The sequence below is a fragment of the Puma concolor genome, chromosome A2 (genome assembly GCF_028749965.1).
Source record: "Puma concolor isolate L17-30 chromosome A2, mPumCon1.1.hap2, whole genome shotgun sequence".
Lineage (NCBI taxonomy): Eukaryota > Metazoa > Chordata > Mammalia > Carnivora > Felidae > Puma > Puma concolor.
Window position 1 is genome coordinate 117328526 of NC_141668.1, and position 17278 is coordinate 117345803.

General features: G+C 41.7%; 1 protein-coding gene across 5 annotated transcripts in view; it reads right to left on the reverse strand.

Annotated features, from left to right (window-relative positions):
- Positions 1–2209: 2209 nt before the first annotated feature.
- The window catches only part of PPARG (peroxisome proliferator activated receptor gamma), a 136542-nt gene continuing 121473 nt past the window's right edge, over positions 2210–17278 (reverse strand). For all 5 annotated transcript variants that reach the window (XM_086697401.1, XM_086697403.1, XM_086697402.1 and 2 more), the window contains one exon: positions 2210–2663. In XM_086697401.1, coding sequence (XP_086553527.1) covers positions 2416–2663 — 248 coding nt within the window. In that variant the 3' untranslated portion in view covers positions 2210–2415. The remainder of the gene's footprint in view (positions 2664–17278) is intronic.

Here is a 17278-nt window from a genome sequence, read left to right on the forward strand (position 1 = left end):
CATGGGTACCCTGCTGTTCCAGTGCTCCACAGGCAGCAGGGAGCTAGAGGGGAGCCAGGCCAAATTCAAGGGCGGTGCTGGGTGTAGGCTCTCATGGGAGTCTTGAAAATCTCCCCCCTCCTTTTTTGGACTCTTGGCCGAAGTTACTTTTCTCCCTATTTTTATTAACACAAATCCCTAAGTGTGTTTATGTCCGGAGAAAGTACTACGAATAACTGATGATACATCTGTTGATTAAATTGTGAATCATCCTGGGGGGAACAGAAGACCGAAGAAAGGAGCAGGAGTTTTGGAGGCTGTATAAGATGTGTCGTAAAATATTTAGCAAATGATAGTCCAAACCACAGGGAAGAAGTAAGAGAGATGGGAACTTACAAGCTGCCAGGGTTTAAAAGCTATTTAATGCTAACCATCAGTGCCAAAGAGCTGAGAGCGTCCCCCTTACTCCCCACATTGGCAGCCACAACTCTGAGATTGTGGAAAGGGTTTGGACCGGCTGCACGAGACTGGTGGGAACAGAGAGCAGGCAGCATGCTGAAAGACTTTTTGTTTAAGAAAACTTGTAAAGAAGGGATCTCCTCTGAGGTGGAATCCTCACCTTGTCTACTGCTCACAACTTTTTTTTTTTTTTTTTTTAAGATCTGCCTGATGATAAACTCTCCACATGGAACAGTAGTGAAGCCTCTGGTTAGTCATGGAGATGTTTGAGAATATCCTGATGTTTGGCATCAAGGGAACAATAGCCATGTGACGCACTGAGTTTGTTACTTTCCTTCCCAGTGTTTTGGTTAACACTTTGACAATGACTTCAGTCTCTTCATTCCTCCCAAAATGTGGTGGTTGTATCTAAAGGTTTGAGCTCAGAAATCATTGCTCCGAAAGAATTAGGGATCTTACATTTCTAGGGCTGCAGACAGGACTCACTTCTGTAACCTGACTCTTTGGAGGTGTTTATTTTTGGGTAAAGGATGAAAATGTCTTTCCTGATATTCTGGCCTTAAAAGCCTCAAATGTAAAGTTACATCCTCCTAAGTATTAGCGCCATTAAGGAAAGATAAACTAAGGGAGAAGCAGCAGGGAAGTAATTTAGGTCAGTAGATATAACCATCCTGGAGGAGAAAGACCTCGAGAGGTCTCTCTTTGAAGGCAGTCTTCAAAGTCACTGTATTGATTCAAAGTCACTGAATTTGGTGGCTTCAATCATCGAATCTATTAATGTGCCAAGAAGGTCCCTCCTTTTAGGGAACATATAATCTGCATGCTGGGGAGGCCTGCATCACCTAAATGATACAGATAATTAGACTTTCAGGTTAGAAAAGTAAGAGATCTCTGGGCATGGTGGTCCCAAGGAGGACAGTAGGAATAATTATAGCAAAACTGGTCTGTGTACATCAGAACTGGAACGTGGCTCTTCTCCCTCATTCACGGTTGGTTTTGGTTCCTCTTCTTGTTGTTCCTGCTGTTTTGCTTTCCTGGAATATCTTTTCTCCTACTCTCTACCTATCCCAAATCCAACACATCCTCTGAAGCCCACTTCAATAAATTTAGAGTCACATTTAACTATTCCAATCTTCATCCATCCTTACTTCCTTTGAACTCTCACAGTACATAGAGTCTGAGCCATTTATTGGTCCATGATTATACCGAGCATTATAATCTGTTTTTAAGAAAGATTAATCTTTTCTCCTTAGTTCAACTCTAAGTTCTTTTTTGGCAGGTGCCAAATTTTAAAACACCTGTTACCCACATCTCCCAGCAGTTAGCATTTGCCCCCGGGTATACCATGTATGCCGTGGAACCCTGCCCGTAGGCTGCTCTTGGTGACTGAAAGTCTTGGTTGGGGTTGTGGAAGAAGACTTGATCCTTGGTAGGCCTAAGGGATATGACCCAGACTCGCACATGCAGGGTAAGAAACACATGCTCTGAGAAGTTTTTGTCCTGAGGCTTCCCTGCCTTTCTTAGTTGTGGGTGTTAAGGCAGATAGAGGGTTCAGAAGAGCGAAGTGAAGAAAAAATTAATTTACTGGGAATGAAAGTCAGTCCGCAGTTCCACTCCCGTTTTGACAAATGTGTAGGAAAGAAGAGGGATGGAAAGGGGGCAGGGAGGGAGGAGGGAAGGAAGGAAGGGGAAGGAAATAAAAGGAAATGAGCCTGGTGGTGGGGGGAGGGGAGGGAACGCATAAGACTCAGTCTTCAAATACAACCAGCAATTTCATAATGTGGTAATTTTTAATATTAAAAGTAAATTGTAAATGTATCTTTATAAACAATATGCATAAAATAGATCTATTATTCTAAAACCTTTTCTTTTGTAAAATGCTTTTTCACAGTAAATTTTTTAGGTGTCAGATTTTCCCTCAAAATAATAGTGCAACTGGAAGAAGGAAAACGTGGTCAGTGAATTTGGACTTCTCTGCTAATACAAGTCCTTGTAAATTTCTTGTAGGAGCGGGTGGAGACTCATGTCTGTCTCTGTTTTCTTTATTACTTGCAATAGCTGCACATGTTCTGTTACAATCTGTCTGAGGTCTGTCATTTTCTGCAGCAGCTTGGCAAAGAGCTGGGAGGACTCCGGGTGGTTTAGCTTGAGCTGGAGCTCCAAGGCTTGCAGCAGGTTGTCTTGTATGTCCTCAATGGGCTTCACATTCAGCAAACCTGGGCGGTCTGGGGGAGCAGAAGAACAAGAGGTTCCGTTACAGCATTCTCTGGCCCCACATCTGAGGCATATTCAGCGAAACTACTCCCCTTTTTGTTGGCTTGTTTTGCTCTGGTTCTAAAATAAGGTGGTGAGGGAGGTTAAGTAGACAGTGGAGCAGGGAGGATGGACTGAAACCAAGACTATTAGAGCTCTTTCCAGGGGCATCGCTTCCCGGCTGGGGCTAAATCTGTCTGATCAGTTGACATAACATGATGGTGGTGTAATCCTCCCCCCCGACTGAGGACTCTTTTGCCAGTATGTTTCTACTCACTCAGAAATCTCATTTTCAACTTCTGCTCGTTCCTGATGAGTCTGTTTTCTAACCTCCACTTACTTTCTCACCACAGCTTTAGATATGCTTTTGAAACCAGCTTTGCCTTGGGGCGCCCAGGTGGCAGTTGGGTGACTGACTTCAGCTCAGGTCAAGACCTCATGGTCTGTGGGTTCGAGCCCTGTGTCAGGCTCTGTGCTGACACCTCAGAGCCTGGAGCCTGCTTCAGATTCTGTGTCTCCCTCTCCCTCTTCTCCTCCCCACCTTGTGTTCTATCAAAAATAAATAAACATTAAAATTTTTTTTTTTAAACAGCTTTGCCTTTTCCCCTTAATATAGCATGTATGTATGTATGTATATATACATATATCCTTATATAGCATATATATTTTTTAATGTCTATTTATTTTTGAAAGAGAAAGAGAAAGTGTGAGTGGGAGAGGTGTGTGGAGAGACAGAGAGAGAGAGAGATAGAGAATCCCAAGCAGGCTCTGTGCTGTCAGCAAAGAGCCTGATGCAGGGCTTGAAATCACACACTGTGAGATCATGACCTGAGCTGAAATCACAAGCGGGATGCTCAACCAACTGAGCCAGCCAGGCACCCCAGCATATACATTTTCAGTGAGACAAGACATAGTTTTTAAGTACTGGTATAGTTTGGAAGGATAGAGCTCCAGATTTTAACAGAGCTTTCTTCTGAGTAGTGAGGTAATTCTCACTTTCTTCTTTATACTTTCCGTATTTGAATTTTTAAACAATGAACTTAAATTACTTTTAAACTTTTCATGTTTTTCTTCATGTGGATCTTGTTAGATGAATCCTTAAACACAGTATCCTTTACTTCTTTAACTTACTTCTTTGCTTAATAGTATTCTATGCTTCTTTTTCATTATCTTTTCTAATATATCCCTGCTGGTGCTTAGAAAAAAATTATTGATTTCAGTACACTGAATATATTCCAATTTCCTAAACTCTTATCAATTCAAATAGTTTTTATCACGGATTTGTTTTTCTATTTTGGATAGACAATTACATCCACAAATAATGGTAGTTTCATTTATTTCTTCTTTTCCAGTGTTTATAATTCTCATTTCTTTTTCTTGCCATAGTGTATTGGCTAATATCTCTAATATGGTATTAAATAACAGTAGTGGTAGGAGGTATTCTTGTTTTATTCCTAACCATGAAGAAAATGATTCTTAATGGCTTACCACAACTATGAAGTTTACTGTAGATTATGGGGGATACATTTTACTCCTGGCTTTCTAAGAGTTACACAGTTTTTAATTTTTTTAAGTCAGGAATGTTGTTGCATTTCATCAAATGCTTTAAACTTTTTCTCTCTAAAGAGATGACCATATGGTTTTATCTTACTCTAGTATAGTACATTATATTCATAGATTTCCCTATACTTTTGTATTTGCTCCTATTTTGAGTTTAAAATTTGTGACAGAAATGTCTTTTTTGTGCCATCCTTTGTCTGTTTGGTAATAAATGTTAACTAGCCTTATAGACTGAGTTGATAAATTTTCCTTCTGTTTCTATGTAGTAATGATCTGTTCCTTGATGGCTTCTTGGAATTCATTGGCAGAACTCTCTGAGCCTGATGGTAAATCTCTGGCTACCTTTAATTTTTCTTCTATAGCATTTAATCTTCCTAGTGAAGAGCTTAGTCGAGATTTAGTAAAGACCTTTTACTCTTTATAAAAGTAAAATTTTTGCAATTCATATTGAAATAGAGTTGTAATGACATTCTCTCAGAATCTGAAATCTCCTATCATTTTTATTTATAATTGAATGCTTTTTATTTTGTATATTCTGTCATTTAAAAATCTGATTTGCTAAAGGCTTATCTTTTTTTTCTTTTTAGAGAAATACAGCTTTTGGTTTTATTAACTTTTTAAAAATTCTATTTTGTTTTCAATTTAACTAATTCATTCTTTTAACTTTCTTTAGGTTTATTTTTTTCTCTTTTCCTGGCTTCTTGAGTTGAATGCTTAATTCATTTAGTTTTAGTATTTCTTGTTTTCTGATAGATGCATTTAAAACTCTAAAGTTTCCTGAGTGTCACTTTGGTTTTACCCCATAGGCTTTGGTAAACAGTACTCATGTAGCTCTCTCCCAAATAATATGTCTTACTATTTTGATTTCATTTTTAATCTAAGAGTTATACAGAAGTGTGTTTTAAAATTTCTAAGTGGAAAGTTTTGGTGTTTGTCTTTTTTTCTAACTTTTAAGTTTATTTTCTAATTTCTAAGTTTGTTGCATTGTGGTTATCATGTAAGGTTTTCTCCGTCAAGCTCACCAGAGAGGTGCAGGATTCTTGTACATCATTCATGACACTCACCTGACACCTTGTATTGATTCCAAATTTTAGTTCTTGAAGGCTTTTCACCTTAGCTTGTCTTCCCTTTCCTGTAAACTACGGCACTGTATACGAGCTTTTACTTACCTTTTACTACCCTTCATCCTCTAACATCACTTTCTGGAACCATCCTTCTGTTCTGGCCATATTAAGGTATTACCATACTAAGTCCCTCAAACATCCTATTTTCTGTCATGACTGTGCTGAGGCAGATTCTGTTCCTCCCTCCTGAAATGGTCTTCCTTTCCCTTCACCCATCTTACTGACTTCAACCTATTCCTCAAAATATAAGCCCATGTCTCCTATGTCCTGGGAGCCCTCCTTGACATTATCCCTTCCTCTCCCCTGTTCTCCCAACCCCCTTTCTCTAGACCTGTTGCACCTTATAAACACTTCGATCTCTATCCTATGAGGAGACTACATTTATTGAATGGTTATCATTTTCCAAAGAATGTGCTAAGGGCTTTCTACACAATATATCATTTGATCTTCACAATAACTCCATGAGGTCAGTGTTTTATGAAGGGAAAAATGAAGATTGAGAGAGAGGTGTTAAATTTTGCCCCAAATCTGCCACTTCCTAGTAAATGGCAGAGCTGATATTTGAATCTAAGTCTGTTTAATTTCAAATGCTGTATTATAAGCATATTGTACTTATAAATTGTATTGTAAGTACTGATTTCCTTCTTTATCTCTCCTTTGAGGTCATGAGGTTTCAGAGGGCAGACACTATGCCTTGATCATCTCTGAGCCTCCGGTGGAAACACAGGAAGCACTCAGTTGGCTGAGCTAATGAGCGAGAGAAGGTTGTTCTGGCTGAGTCCTGGATTGAAAAGTACAATTCTCCTGGTTGGTGAACAAGCCTAAAGACAGGATCGCTACACAATGAAGAAGTCTCCTCTAAACTGTGTTTTTCTGTGTCTAATAAACTCTAGTAACCTCTATCCACTGAGGTGAGGCACGGGAGAGAAATGTTAGACAGCCTCATGGTGAGGTTTTCAGAACTCTGAACATTCTCTTACATTAAGTTTCTTTTCATTCTTTTTTTTTTTTTTCCATTTTTAATTACAGATGGAAACTTTGGATCGATTCTTTCTTCTAACATCTCTAACATAACCCATTGACTGGAATAAGTATACTTTTTCTCTCTTGGCATTTAAATTTGGAACCATCAGCAAAAATCACAAGTTCTGAGGCTGAAACAAGTGATGTTGTCCTGGCTTGGATAATCGCGCCCCTCGAGGGCCTGTGCCTTTTCTCATAGTTGCCATGCAGTAATGAAAACCCTGATGCCTCAGCCTCTGACATGTTCTGGACCAGTGCCTTTGGTTTCATGACTGCTGATTCTCTCCCTGACAAATGTTCCAGATTTCAACTGCCAGGGGCTATGCAAATGAATTTGCATCTCAAGTGGCAGCGTTCTGTGTGAAGGCAGGTGCTGAATGTGGCTCCTCCACCAGCTGGGACCCCACACCCTTGTGTAGAACCTCGGCTCACTGGGACACTGGCTCCTTACAGCCCTTTCTCCTTCTTCCTTCCTCTTGGGCAGCAACAGTCAAAACTTCTGCAGAACAGATTACATTAACCTAGTAGGCTTCATTTATCATGACAGCTCAAACAACCAAACCCTAAAACGCAGCTGATCAGGCTTGCTGGAAACACTTGGCTTCAGTGCAGTATAATGGAACTGGCTCCTCGAGGAGTGGAGAAGGGTCTGGTTTGGATTTTCAAACCCTTCTTTGGCAAGTTATTTTTTTTATTATGTGACAGATGAAGTTTGGCTGAAGGGCTGAAATTCTGTGGCCACTGATTTATATTTTCTCCAGTGACAAGTTAGATCACTTACAGATCTGTCCCACTGTCCCCTTTACTGAGCCTCAGTCAAGGCAAAACAGACTGCAGTGAAGTGTAAAAAGTACTACACTCTGACCAGCTCTGTGACCCAGAGCAAGCTGTTCAAGTTCAGGGGGCCCCAATTTTCTCCTCTGTAAATACATATTTCACATAATTAACCTGGGGAAAATACACTCAAAATTTAATTAGAAAAGTATATTTACAGGCTTATGTTTTAAATTTAAAACACTTGGCTTCTTTAAAAAAAAAAACAACAAAAAAAACCCTAAAAAGCATCCTTTGGTCTTAAAGCAATCCCTAGAATCAAAGGCAAAAGGGATCTGTCAGGTTTGCTCCCCACCTTCTACCCTGTAATCAGCTACAAGGCCTTCCCTCTTCCCTCTCCCTCTTTCTCCTTCCTTTCACTTTCCTTCCACACACACTCAAACCCTTGCTGAGCTAAGCTAGGCAATCTGTCTAAGCATCCAGACCATCCTGGGTCCCCACCCTTTCCTCTCCACTCCTCAGTGGCTCAGTGCCTGCTAAGACCCTGTTTTTAGAAACCCCGTCTGAGATCTCTCTACACCTTGCTGAGGGTCAGAGTTGAGGTCTGGGATTGGATCAGGGTCAAGGGACCTCATTCACTGGCCTAGGCTGTCTAGAAGGCCCTTATGGGAAAGTGAGTGTTGATTCTCATACTCCAGGACACAACCCTCTAGGAAGCTGGAGTCAATTACTGGTGGTTCCTTACTCCCAGGCTGCAAAGAATTGGGAAAGCAACCTTTCTGGTCCCCACTCACACAATGCTGGAACTGATTAGCGAGGGCTGCTGATTATGAGCAAACCTATTAAACTCCCATCATATCCAGATCTGGCTCTGTTATGTGGAGAGCTATCTGAAGATTTCAATTCTCTTGACTCTCCTGGGATCTGCCCACCTGGGCCAGGCATTTCCTGAACACAGATTTTCTCAGAAGGTGTCTTAGGGAAGCAGAGGGCTCCAATGGAGTCTTCAGGAGGAGAGGGAGAAAAATCAAGTAGGTGGTTTTGTCTCTATTCTAAGAGCTGCTGTTAAAGCTTTGGTCTTTTGGCTTTCTGAAATAGAGTAATCTGAAAAGGACTATATCCAGGGGATTCAGAAAAAAAAAAGAAGTCTGATAGCTGGGTAGTTGTAAACTGATCCACGGACAATGAAAGACCTTAGTTCAGGTGCCCGGTGAAAACCAAAGGGGAGGTAGGACTTCCTTTTACACTTCCTCTCCAATGTCCTTTATTCCATTCTTCCAAAGTTCACAGATGTGCTAAAAAGAGCAGTGGATTTGGAAACTGAAGACTTGATTTGAGTCCTGTATCACTTCCACTTAGGTTTCTGTATGATTCTGGACAGGTCCTCTAATATTTCTGGGTTTTTTTTGGCTTAATTTTTTTTAGAACAGTGCTATTTCTTTCATAAGGTTCTGGTGAGAATGAGCTACGTACTGGGGCTTTGTAAGATATTATTATTCTCTCGGTTTGTGCAAATAAAGCCAGTTTCCACAGGGATGGGGTCAGGAGTATAAGCAGGGTTGGGCTGGCATTTACACAGTTGGGAAATGGAAGATTTCTGAACTGCTCCTGGTAGGAGCACAAATTCAGGGGCACTAGAAGATAATTCCTGATGCAGACCCATGTTTGAGGGGTTTGGGCAGATTCTCATTTTGTAGTTGAATGCATATAAGCAAGACAGTCTAAGAGCAATAATAAAACAAGGAAGCCATTGGTGCCTCAATTTACTTGTTCCTTGAAGTGATGGTGTTAGGGATTCTGCAATACTTTTCTGATCTATCGGAATTATGGTGAGCATTAGGCAAAACTGTGAATTCAGCCAACTTCACCTTTGCTAAACTATGGTATGGCCTGTAGCAATTCCCTCCCACATTCCTACCCTTGGGGGGAAAAATATTGTAAGAAAGTTTCACATGTATGCTTCTTTTCATATTTAATTTTCAATTGGAGCTTGATGGAGTGCAGTGATTCTCAACTTTGGTTACACACTGAAATCATGTGGAAAGATTAAAAACCCACCAACTAACACCTGGGCCCCATCTCTAGAGATTCTTATTTTCTTGGCCTGGGGTATGACCTTGAGCTTTTAAAAGCTCCCTGGTGATTCTGATGCACAGGTAAGAGTAAGCACTCCTGCCTTAATGAGAAGCAGTTGAAATCCTAGCCTTAAAACTTACTTACTGGGTAATGTTGAGCAAGTTTCTTAACCTTTCTGTGCCCCAGTTTCCTCACTTAAAAAATGGAGACATAAAGGGGCACCTGGGTGGCTCAGTTGGCTAAGCGTCTGACTTGGGCGCAGGTCATGATCTCACGGTCTATGAGTTTGAGGCCTGCGTCGGGCTCTGTGCTGACAGCTCAGAGCCTGGAGCCTGCTTCAGATTCTGTGTTTCCCTCTGTCTCTGCCCCTCCCCCACTCGTGCTCTGTCTCTCTCTCTCTCTCTCAAAAATAAATAAACATTAAAAAAAAATGGAGACATAAGAGTAGTCCAACTCATAGATGGAAAGCTCTTAGCGCAGTGCCTGACACATAGTAAGGTAGCTATTTCTGATAGTATAATGTCACTTTCCTCTTTTTCCTTCCTACCTTTCTTCTCTCATTTCTCTGATTTTCCTGGGTACTCTATATTTCCTGTTCTTTCCCCCTCAATTGCTCCCTTCTTCTCAGCCATCTCTCCATTCCCTCTTCCAGATGTTATTCCCCTTTCCACTCCTGGAGCTGCACCTTGCTGGAGATTTGGTATTAGGAATCCTAGCAGGGCAAGCCTAAATTAATCAGAAGGCTGCACCATGGATGACTTTAGCAGCAAGGCAGTTGATGGTGGCTGTCTGGGCAAGGGGACAACAGAACTAGCAGATATTGTAAACGTGTTATCAAACAGATAAAGATCTTCTGTAACGAGCATATTCTGCCATGAAGGCACATGTAGCCAGCAGAGTCCTTTATTCTGGAGTGGGTTAACACTCTTAACATTTTTCTGATTAATGCTTTCTCTATGTCCAAATGACAACCACTCCTCACAACAATAACACATATGATGTGGCCAAGATGGTGAAAGGGGATAACCACCATGATGAAACCAAGCCAGGCATATTTTCTTTTATCTGGCCATTGAGTAGCCATTCCACACCAACTTCCCTCATCTTAAACACTCACCTACTCAAAAGCCACCTCTCCAACTATGGCAGTAAACACAAAGGTACCTAATAACAGGTGGGTAGCACTTTCTTCTTTGCTGTCCCCAAAGCTCTTTGCATTGTTCAATGGTACCTCCATGGAGTGAAATGAGCTTGGGCTCAGTTTTATTTCCAGGTCTTTCAGAATGGAAATTTTACTTGAGATTTCCATCCTGCCCTTGGGAAGTCCTTGCTTTCCTGTCTTCCTTCACCCTGGAGTTAGGGTTCCCTGTTCTAGTCATTCAAGGTTGCTCAAATGAAGCTCAGCCACACGGTTTGCTCCCCTTCTCTGTGTCAGACCCAGGAGAGCAATGTGTTCTTCCTTTGAGCTGAGGGATAAAGATAAATTTCTGCTCCTTTTATGTCGAACACTGGATCAGGACTGGAAATGGGGGGTGGGCGGGAGGTAGAGGAAGAAGGCTGGACAGGAAAAGATGAAGGAGAGTGATTTCTTCTTTCTCATCAAGTCGGACACACTCCTGCTCCAAATCCAACCACTCTTCCTTGCTCCCTCAACCTCTAGAAATGCCAATAACCAAACATGAAAGTTCTCTGCAACACTCCAGGTCTTCCTTTCCGATGTTTTTGAGAAGAGCCTGTGATCTCAAAACATAGGTGTGATCTCTAACTAACCTCAAAAATGACCTCTCAACATCTAATGGCCCAAAACTTTATCAGAACTTTGGGAGTGTGGAAACTCATCACTCTCCTGCTGCTATTCTCTGTCTCTTTGAGGGGCAAGGGGGCTTAGAGTTGTCCCCTTAGCTTGTCAGGCCACTCCCCCTTCCTCCAGTGTCTCTTTCCCTTGGGGTTTTGTTCTCAATCCACAACTAATCCCCTTAAAGTGATAGCTGATACAAGGGATTAGCTGATAGCTCCCTGGGGGCATTTATATTGTGATAAGGGATTTAAGAATGTCTGTTGGTGGAACTGCAAGCAATACCACTGGCAGGACTGCTGTGGAGCTACTTCAAATTCTATCATGGTGGGGGGGAGGAGGGAAAATGAGCATTTACTGTGTGCTTACCATGTCCCAGGCATTGTGCCAGTGCCTTCACGTAATGTTATTTCATTTACTTAGGGTACTGATAAGGAAATTAGGGCCCAGGGAGGTAAATAATCGAGTGAAACCATACATCTAGTAAGTGGTGGAGGAGGGGGTGGGGTTTGAACTCAGGGCTGTCTACGTGAGTCCAATGTTTTCCAATGCCCCATCCTGCGTCTTCTGGCTTTCTTATTTGTGAAGCTGGCAAGACCCTTGAAAGGTGCTTTCCCTGGGAGTGCATGATTCCTTCACAACCTGTGCTGGCCTCTCTGTGATAAGTGACTTGAACCAGTCCTCAAGTTTCATTCTTCTTCACTTGCAGATGATCAGTCTGAATGTCTTGGTGAATTGTGCCAGTCTGGAAGGCTGCCTGGGGTCACCCAGAGTTTAAACACACATTGTGAGAACCCAAAATGATAAAGTGCTCCAAAAAGCAGCCCACTGACTGACTGACTGAACCTTTTCCAAGACTGCTGGTGCAGTGACAGGAATGACTCAGCAGTTTGGCTTTCAATCCCATGTCTGTCACTGAGGTCAAACACAATCGTGTGCTCACTTACTAAGATAATTCCAGCCTACCAGGCCCAGGGTGAGGAAGAGATGGTATTTCTGAGCAATCACAGAGAAAGATGCTTCTATGGCCTACAATCAACAGAAGCCTGTGTATGTGTGTGTGTGTGTGTGTGTGTGTGTGTGTGTGCGTGTGCGTGTGTGTGCGCGCGCGCTCATGTGTACTCATGTATTTTTTTTAAGTTTTTCAGATGATTCTAGTAGGGTTCATCTTCTCCCTGTCTCCCCATCCCCCTGCCAGCTCTTTGTTTTTTAGAATTTGCATGCCAGTTGAGAACTCATAGATATACCTCATCTCTGTCCAAACCAAGTCTACAAAGGTTATGAAAAGAGTGGTCTAATGGGACATTTCCTAATTGAGTCACTATTCAGAGCCATCCTGGTCATCTCACAAGGGTCTCCCACTGGTCATGGCAGCACTGTGGGAAGAGCAGAAGAGACGAACGCCATACACTATGTAGACACAGTGTAGGTGCCCATTAAACATTTTTCAGTTAAAAATGAATGCTATTGGGGCACCTGGGTGGCTCAGTCGGTTGAGCATCCGACTTTGGCTCAGGTCATGATCTCGTGGTCTGTGAGTTCGAGCCCCGCATCAGGCTCTGTGCTGACAGCTCAGAGCCTGGAGCCTGTTTCAGATTCTGTGTCTCCCTCTCTCTCTGACCCTCCCCCGTTCATGCTCTGTCTCTCTCTGTCTCAAAAATAAATAAACGTTAAAAACAAACAAACAAACAAACAAACAAAAAATGAATGCTATTACTTTCTGACACCATCATGGCCCAGATGAGAGATCTGAACCACATAATAACATTCTTCAACTGTCCTACTGAGGGCTTAGAAACATGAGAAATCATATGTCCTTGTTTATTCTCAATATCATGAGAAAGAAGTTAGAAAAACAACTTTTACCACTTAGGCAGCAGCCTGAGTCTTGTACAAAAAACTGTATGGATAAAATAGCTGGATATTTAATTGGCATAGGAGGGTAAGTCTTAAACTATTTTGGGTTGTCTCCTCCCAGTTAACTAAGGATGATGCTAACAGACAAAGAAGATGTGGGGGCCACTGGGCGCTGCAGAATCAGAGGTCTCGGGGTTTCCTCAAGAAAAGTGGAGGCCCACTCAGGCACCTGTACTCTGTCTTCTGTTTAGAGAAGTGCTATACTGTTCATTCTGACTTACAGAAATAGCTCTGCAGAAAATGGAAAGATTACAAATGAGCTGGAAATAGCCTCAAGGTTTTGAGGGGCAGTTAGGGATGGGGAAGAGAAATGAAACATTCAAACTCAGAGTCCTCAAACCCTGTGTCTATGAACTGGCATGAAGTGTTTGCAGCTACAGCTGAATGAATGTTCATTTGATTGTTTCTGACTGACAAGATGAAATTAAGTTACTGGATGATATTTTAACAATGCAAAATTTCTCTCATAAATTTTTTCTGCAACACTTAGCTGTTAAAACCTGGCTGGTAGGATGGTACCTGATTAAGAACAAATGTATTCACTCTGTTACTTAAAGCTTATTGCCAATTTTTGTGGTGAGTGCTATATCCAGTGCCATTGTTTCCAAGGGCCATGCTACCTGAACAAGTTTAAGAACATAGTACCAGTCTTCAGTGTTATACCGGGCCCAGTTCCTTCCCACAGCAATTTTCAAACTTAGGGTGTAATTTTGTTAGGTTAAAAGGGTGTCTCGGGGCGCCTGGGTGGCGCAGTCGGTTAAGCGTCCGGCTTCAGCCAGGTCACGATCTCGCGGTCCGTGAGTTCGAGCCCCGCGTCAGGCTCTGGGCTGATGGCTCAGAGCCTGGAGCCTGTTTCCGATTCTATGTCTCCCTCTCTCTCTATCCCTCCCCCATTCATGCTCTGTCTCTCTCTGTCCCAAAAATAAATAAACGTTGAAAAAAAAAAATTTAAAAAAAAAAAAAAAAAAGGGTGTCTCAAGAGCTTTGGATATTATTAAGTAATATCTGGACTAAAACATGAAAACTCTTGATTGAAATATTTAGAGGCAAAATGAAATGGGCAGTTTTTGATAACTGCACCAAACTCCCAGATCAAGGTAATTAACTGGGATGCTTCCACATCTCAATACACAGAAGGGTATCAGTTTAAAAAAATTTTTTTTTTCAACGTTTATTTATTTTTGGGACAGAGAGAGACAGAGCATGAATGGGGGAGGGGCAGAGAGAGAGGGAGACACAGAATCGGAAACAGGCTTCAGGCTCTGAGCCATCAGCCCAGAGCCTGACGCGGGGCTCGAACTCACGGACTGTGAGATCGTGACCTGGCTGAAGTCGGACGCTTAACCGACTGCGCCACCCAGGCGCCCCAGGGTATCAGTTTTAAGTTCAGAGAGACCTAGGTCTCAACCTTGGCCTCACCACTTAGTGGCTCTGTGACCTTGGGCAAGTTGCTTAATCTCTCTAAACTTGTTTTCACCATTTGTAAAATGGGGATAATAACAGACTTTGCAGAGCTGCAGGAAAGCTTAAACAAGGATTACTGCATGTGCGTAAAGTGCTCAATATATACTGGCACATGGTAAAGTATTCAATAAATGGTAGCTGCTATTACTATTACTATTATTATTATTTGACTATTATGCATTCAACATGCACCTAGTAAGTATATATTCTGAACTAGATGCTGTCCTTTGATTCTAATTCCAACAAATTAAAAAAAAAAATATATATATATACACACACACATATATAGTCATGACTAAGGGTAAGAAACAGAAGCCTCAGGTTACTGACCTGATAGAACTAAGACTCACTCAATTGTCTCAGAATATCTACTCTTCCTTGATCTGCAGATGTACAGCCATGAGAACAATTCCCCTTTCTTGTACCCTGTTCTCCCTGCCCCCTACCCTCTCAACAGCAGAAACACATAGCAACACTCCAAGAACAGTTGGAGTCCAAAGTTGCCTCACCGAGAAAGAACATGGCTGGGATTGCTGGAAGAGGAAGGAGCTGCTATAGAGGTGGTTTGCGTAACTAAGCCAGACTCAAGAGGGTAAATGAGGAGGCTGATGATTTACCATCTGTGGCCACTGTATCAATATTTACAGCCTCTCTGTCATTAGGATGACGGTGGCAATTTGCCTCAAAAAATATATTGTAAAACCCATTGAATTTCCTCCCCCCTGTCCTGGAAGTTGGGGAAGAACTGTAATGGATTCCAAACTGTTCTGAATTAACAAAAAGAGCTTTTTCCTGTTGCAGAGTTCCAGCTGGAGCCTTCCTATGCTTTTCTTCACTGAACAGCAAATGCTCAAGGGGGCAAAGTGTCCAATGGAGTGTCCTGGAGCTTGTCAGCTTTACTGAGCTTTACACTTGGCTGTGGTTGCTGGGTAGTTTTGGGAGTTTGCTAGCGTGGCTGGCATGAAGCTGTGGCGCCAGTTGCAAACATGCCCCTTGCTGGAGGCAGTTTTATTACTCTTGACACCACCCAACCTAGAGGGAGCAAGCATGACTTCTAAATTATGGGCCCATACCTTACGGAGTATTGTGTAGACAGCACAGGTTGCGGCCACCAACACAAGTGTAAGAAGGGTGACCAGGATCCACTAGCCAGGTGGAAGGGGACAGGGTGTGTGGCAGAGAGAGCACTCTGAGGTGACAGGACACCTGGGTTTCAGCCCTAGTTCCACGGCTCACTAGTTGTTCAATCTCAGACAAATTACTTAAGTCTACGAGCCTCGCTTTTCCTTCTATGAAATAAGAATAAAAATACACAAAAATTCTCAGGATCTAATAAGAGAACGTATACGAAATGCTGTTGAAAACGTATGAAGTGCTGTCCTTTGTCTGATTCTACAGTGTTGTTCTTTTTAGTCCCATTTTTTTCTTGCCTTGAGCTCAGAGGAGAAAGAGAGAGAGGAGAAAAACTTGAGAAGAACTAGGTCATCTTTCTCAGCTAGCTTGGTTTGACAGCTGAGTAGACAGCCAAAGATGCTAAGCACCAGGCCAATCTAACTACCAAATCTAACAGTATCAGCAGTTTCTATGGTTGAAGTTGAATGACAGTGATCTTACTATAGCAACTCCAGTTTCCTCAGCAAATACTTAGTTGGGTCAAATCAGATACTTCCCCCCCCCCCCCCCAAAAAATCCTCTTTGTTCTTCTGGGGACCCTTTGCCCTTAATCTCCCTAATTCCCAACCACTTCACTCTTACCTGATGCCCATCTCCCCATACTCCCTTCAGTCTAGGGTCATGATGCCTTCACCAGAATGAAACTCTTCTGTGATTTTAAGGCTAGCTCAGAATGAGGTCAATGGGACCCCTGCCAAAGAAGCTCTTCATTCTGAAGCAATCCATAGACTTCAATGTAAACTACAGAGGAGAAAATGATCACTCTTGTTAAGATTATGTAGGATCAGAAATTTGTTTACTGGATCAAAGCCTCTTGCCTATATGAATGTTCTTCTTTTCTGGAAAACCCAGGATGGGAAAAAAAAATAACTGAGAAATTACATGTTGTACTCTAATAAACCACAATCTGAGATACTGATCTCACTATACTACAGATAACTGGGATTCTGATCTTACTGGAGTCCAGTCTCTGGACTGGAAAGGCTTTGAGCAGTTCTTTCTCTGACCTATACCCAATCGGCTTCTCTGAGTAAAGAAGAGAATCAAATTCCTGTGTGTTGAGCAAACATGGGGTCCAGTTTATTCATTCTTATCTACTGCCTGTAGACTTCATCTACAAAAGCAAACTTTGGTCAGGGAAGGATTTGCCTTTTGTGATATGGAAACCAGTCAATGGTTAATTCTATTTTTAAAAGGAAGTCTAAAATTATTCACAGGGTTTTCTTCTCATTATAACCACAGGTATAAGATTTTAATCTATGGCTGGCAGCTACCTTCAGATTTCTTTCATTGTTGTCAGGATCCAATAAGATCTGGATATTGGCTACTGTTAAAGTAGTCTGTAGAAGACCAAAAGTAATTCATTTTTACAGCATCTATATTTAAATTATACCATTTAAAATTTTCATAATTAAAAGCCAAAGCCTGCAGTATCTATTAAACTGAATCAAAGTATTCAGTTATTTTTTTAACCAATTAATGAAAAATCTAAAGCCTAACAAATCACTTTTTTTTTTTTTTTTAATAATCTAGCTTTTAAATAATCCGTGAGTTATGGGCAGTAATAGCATCTTTTTCTAGATGAAAACACCCTATTCTTTCACATGCCTGTAAAACAATACTGCTCAGGTTCAAAAGTTCAGAATCATCATGACTGTTTCTTGTCTATCCTTCCCCAGCT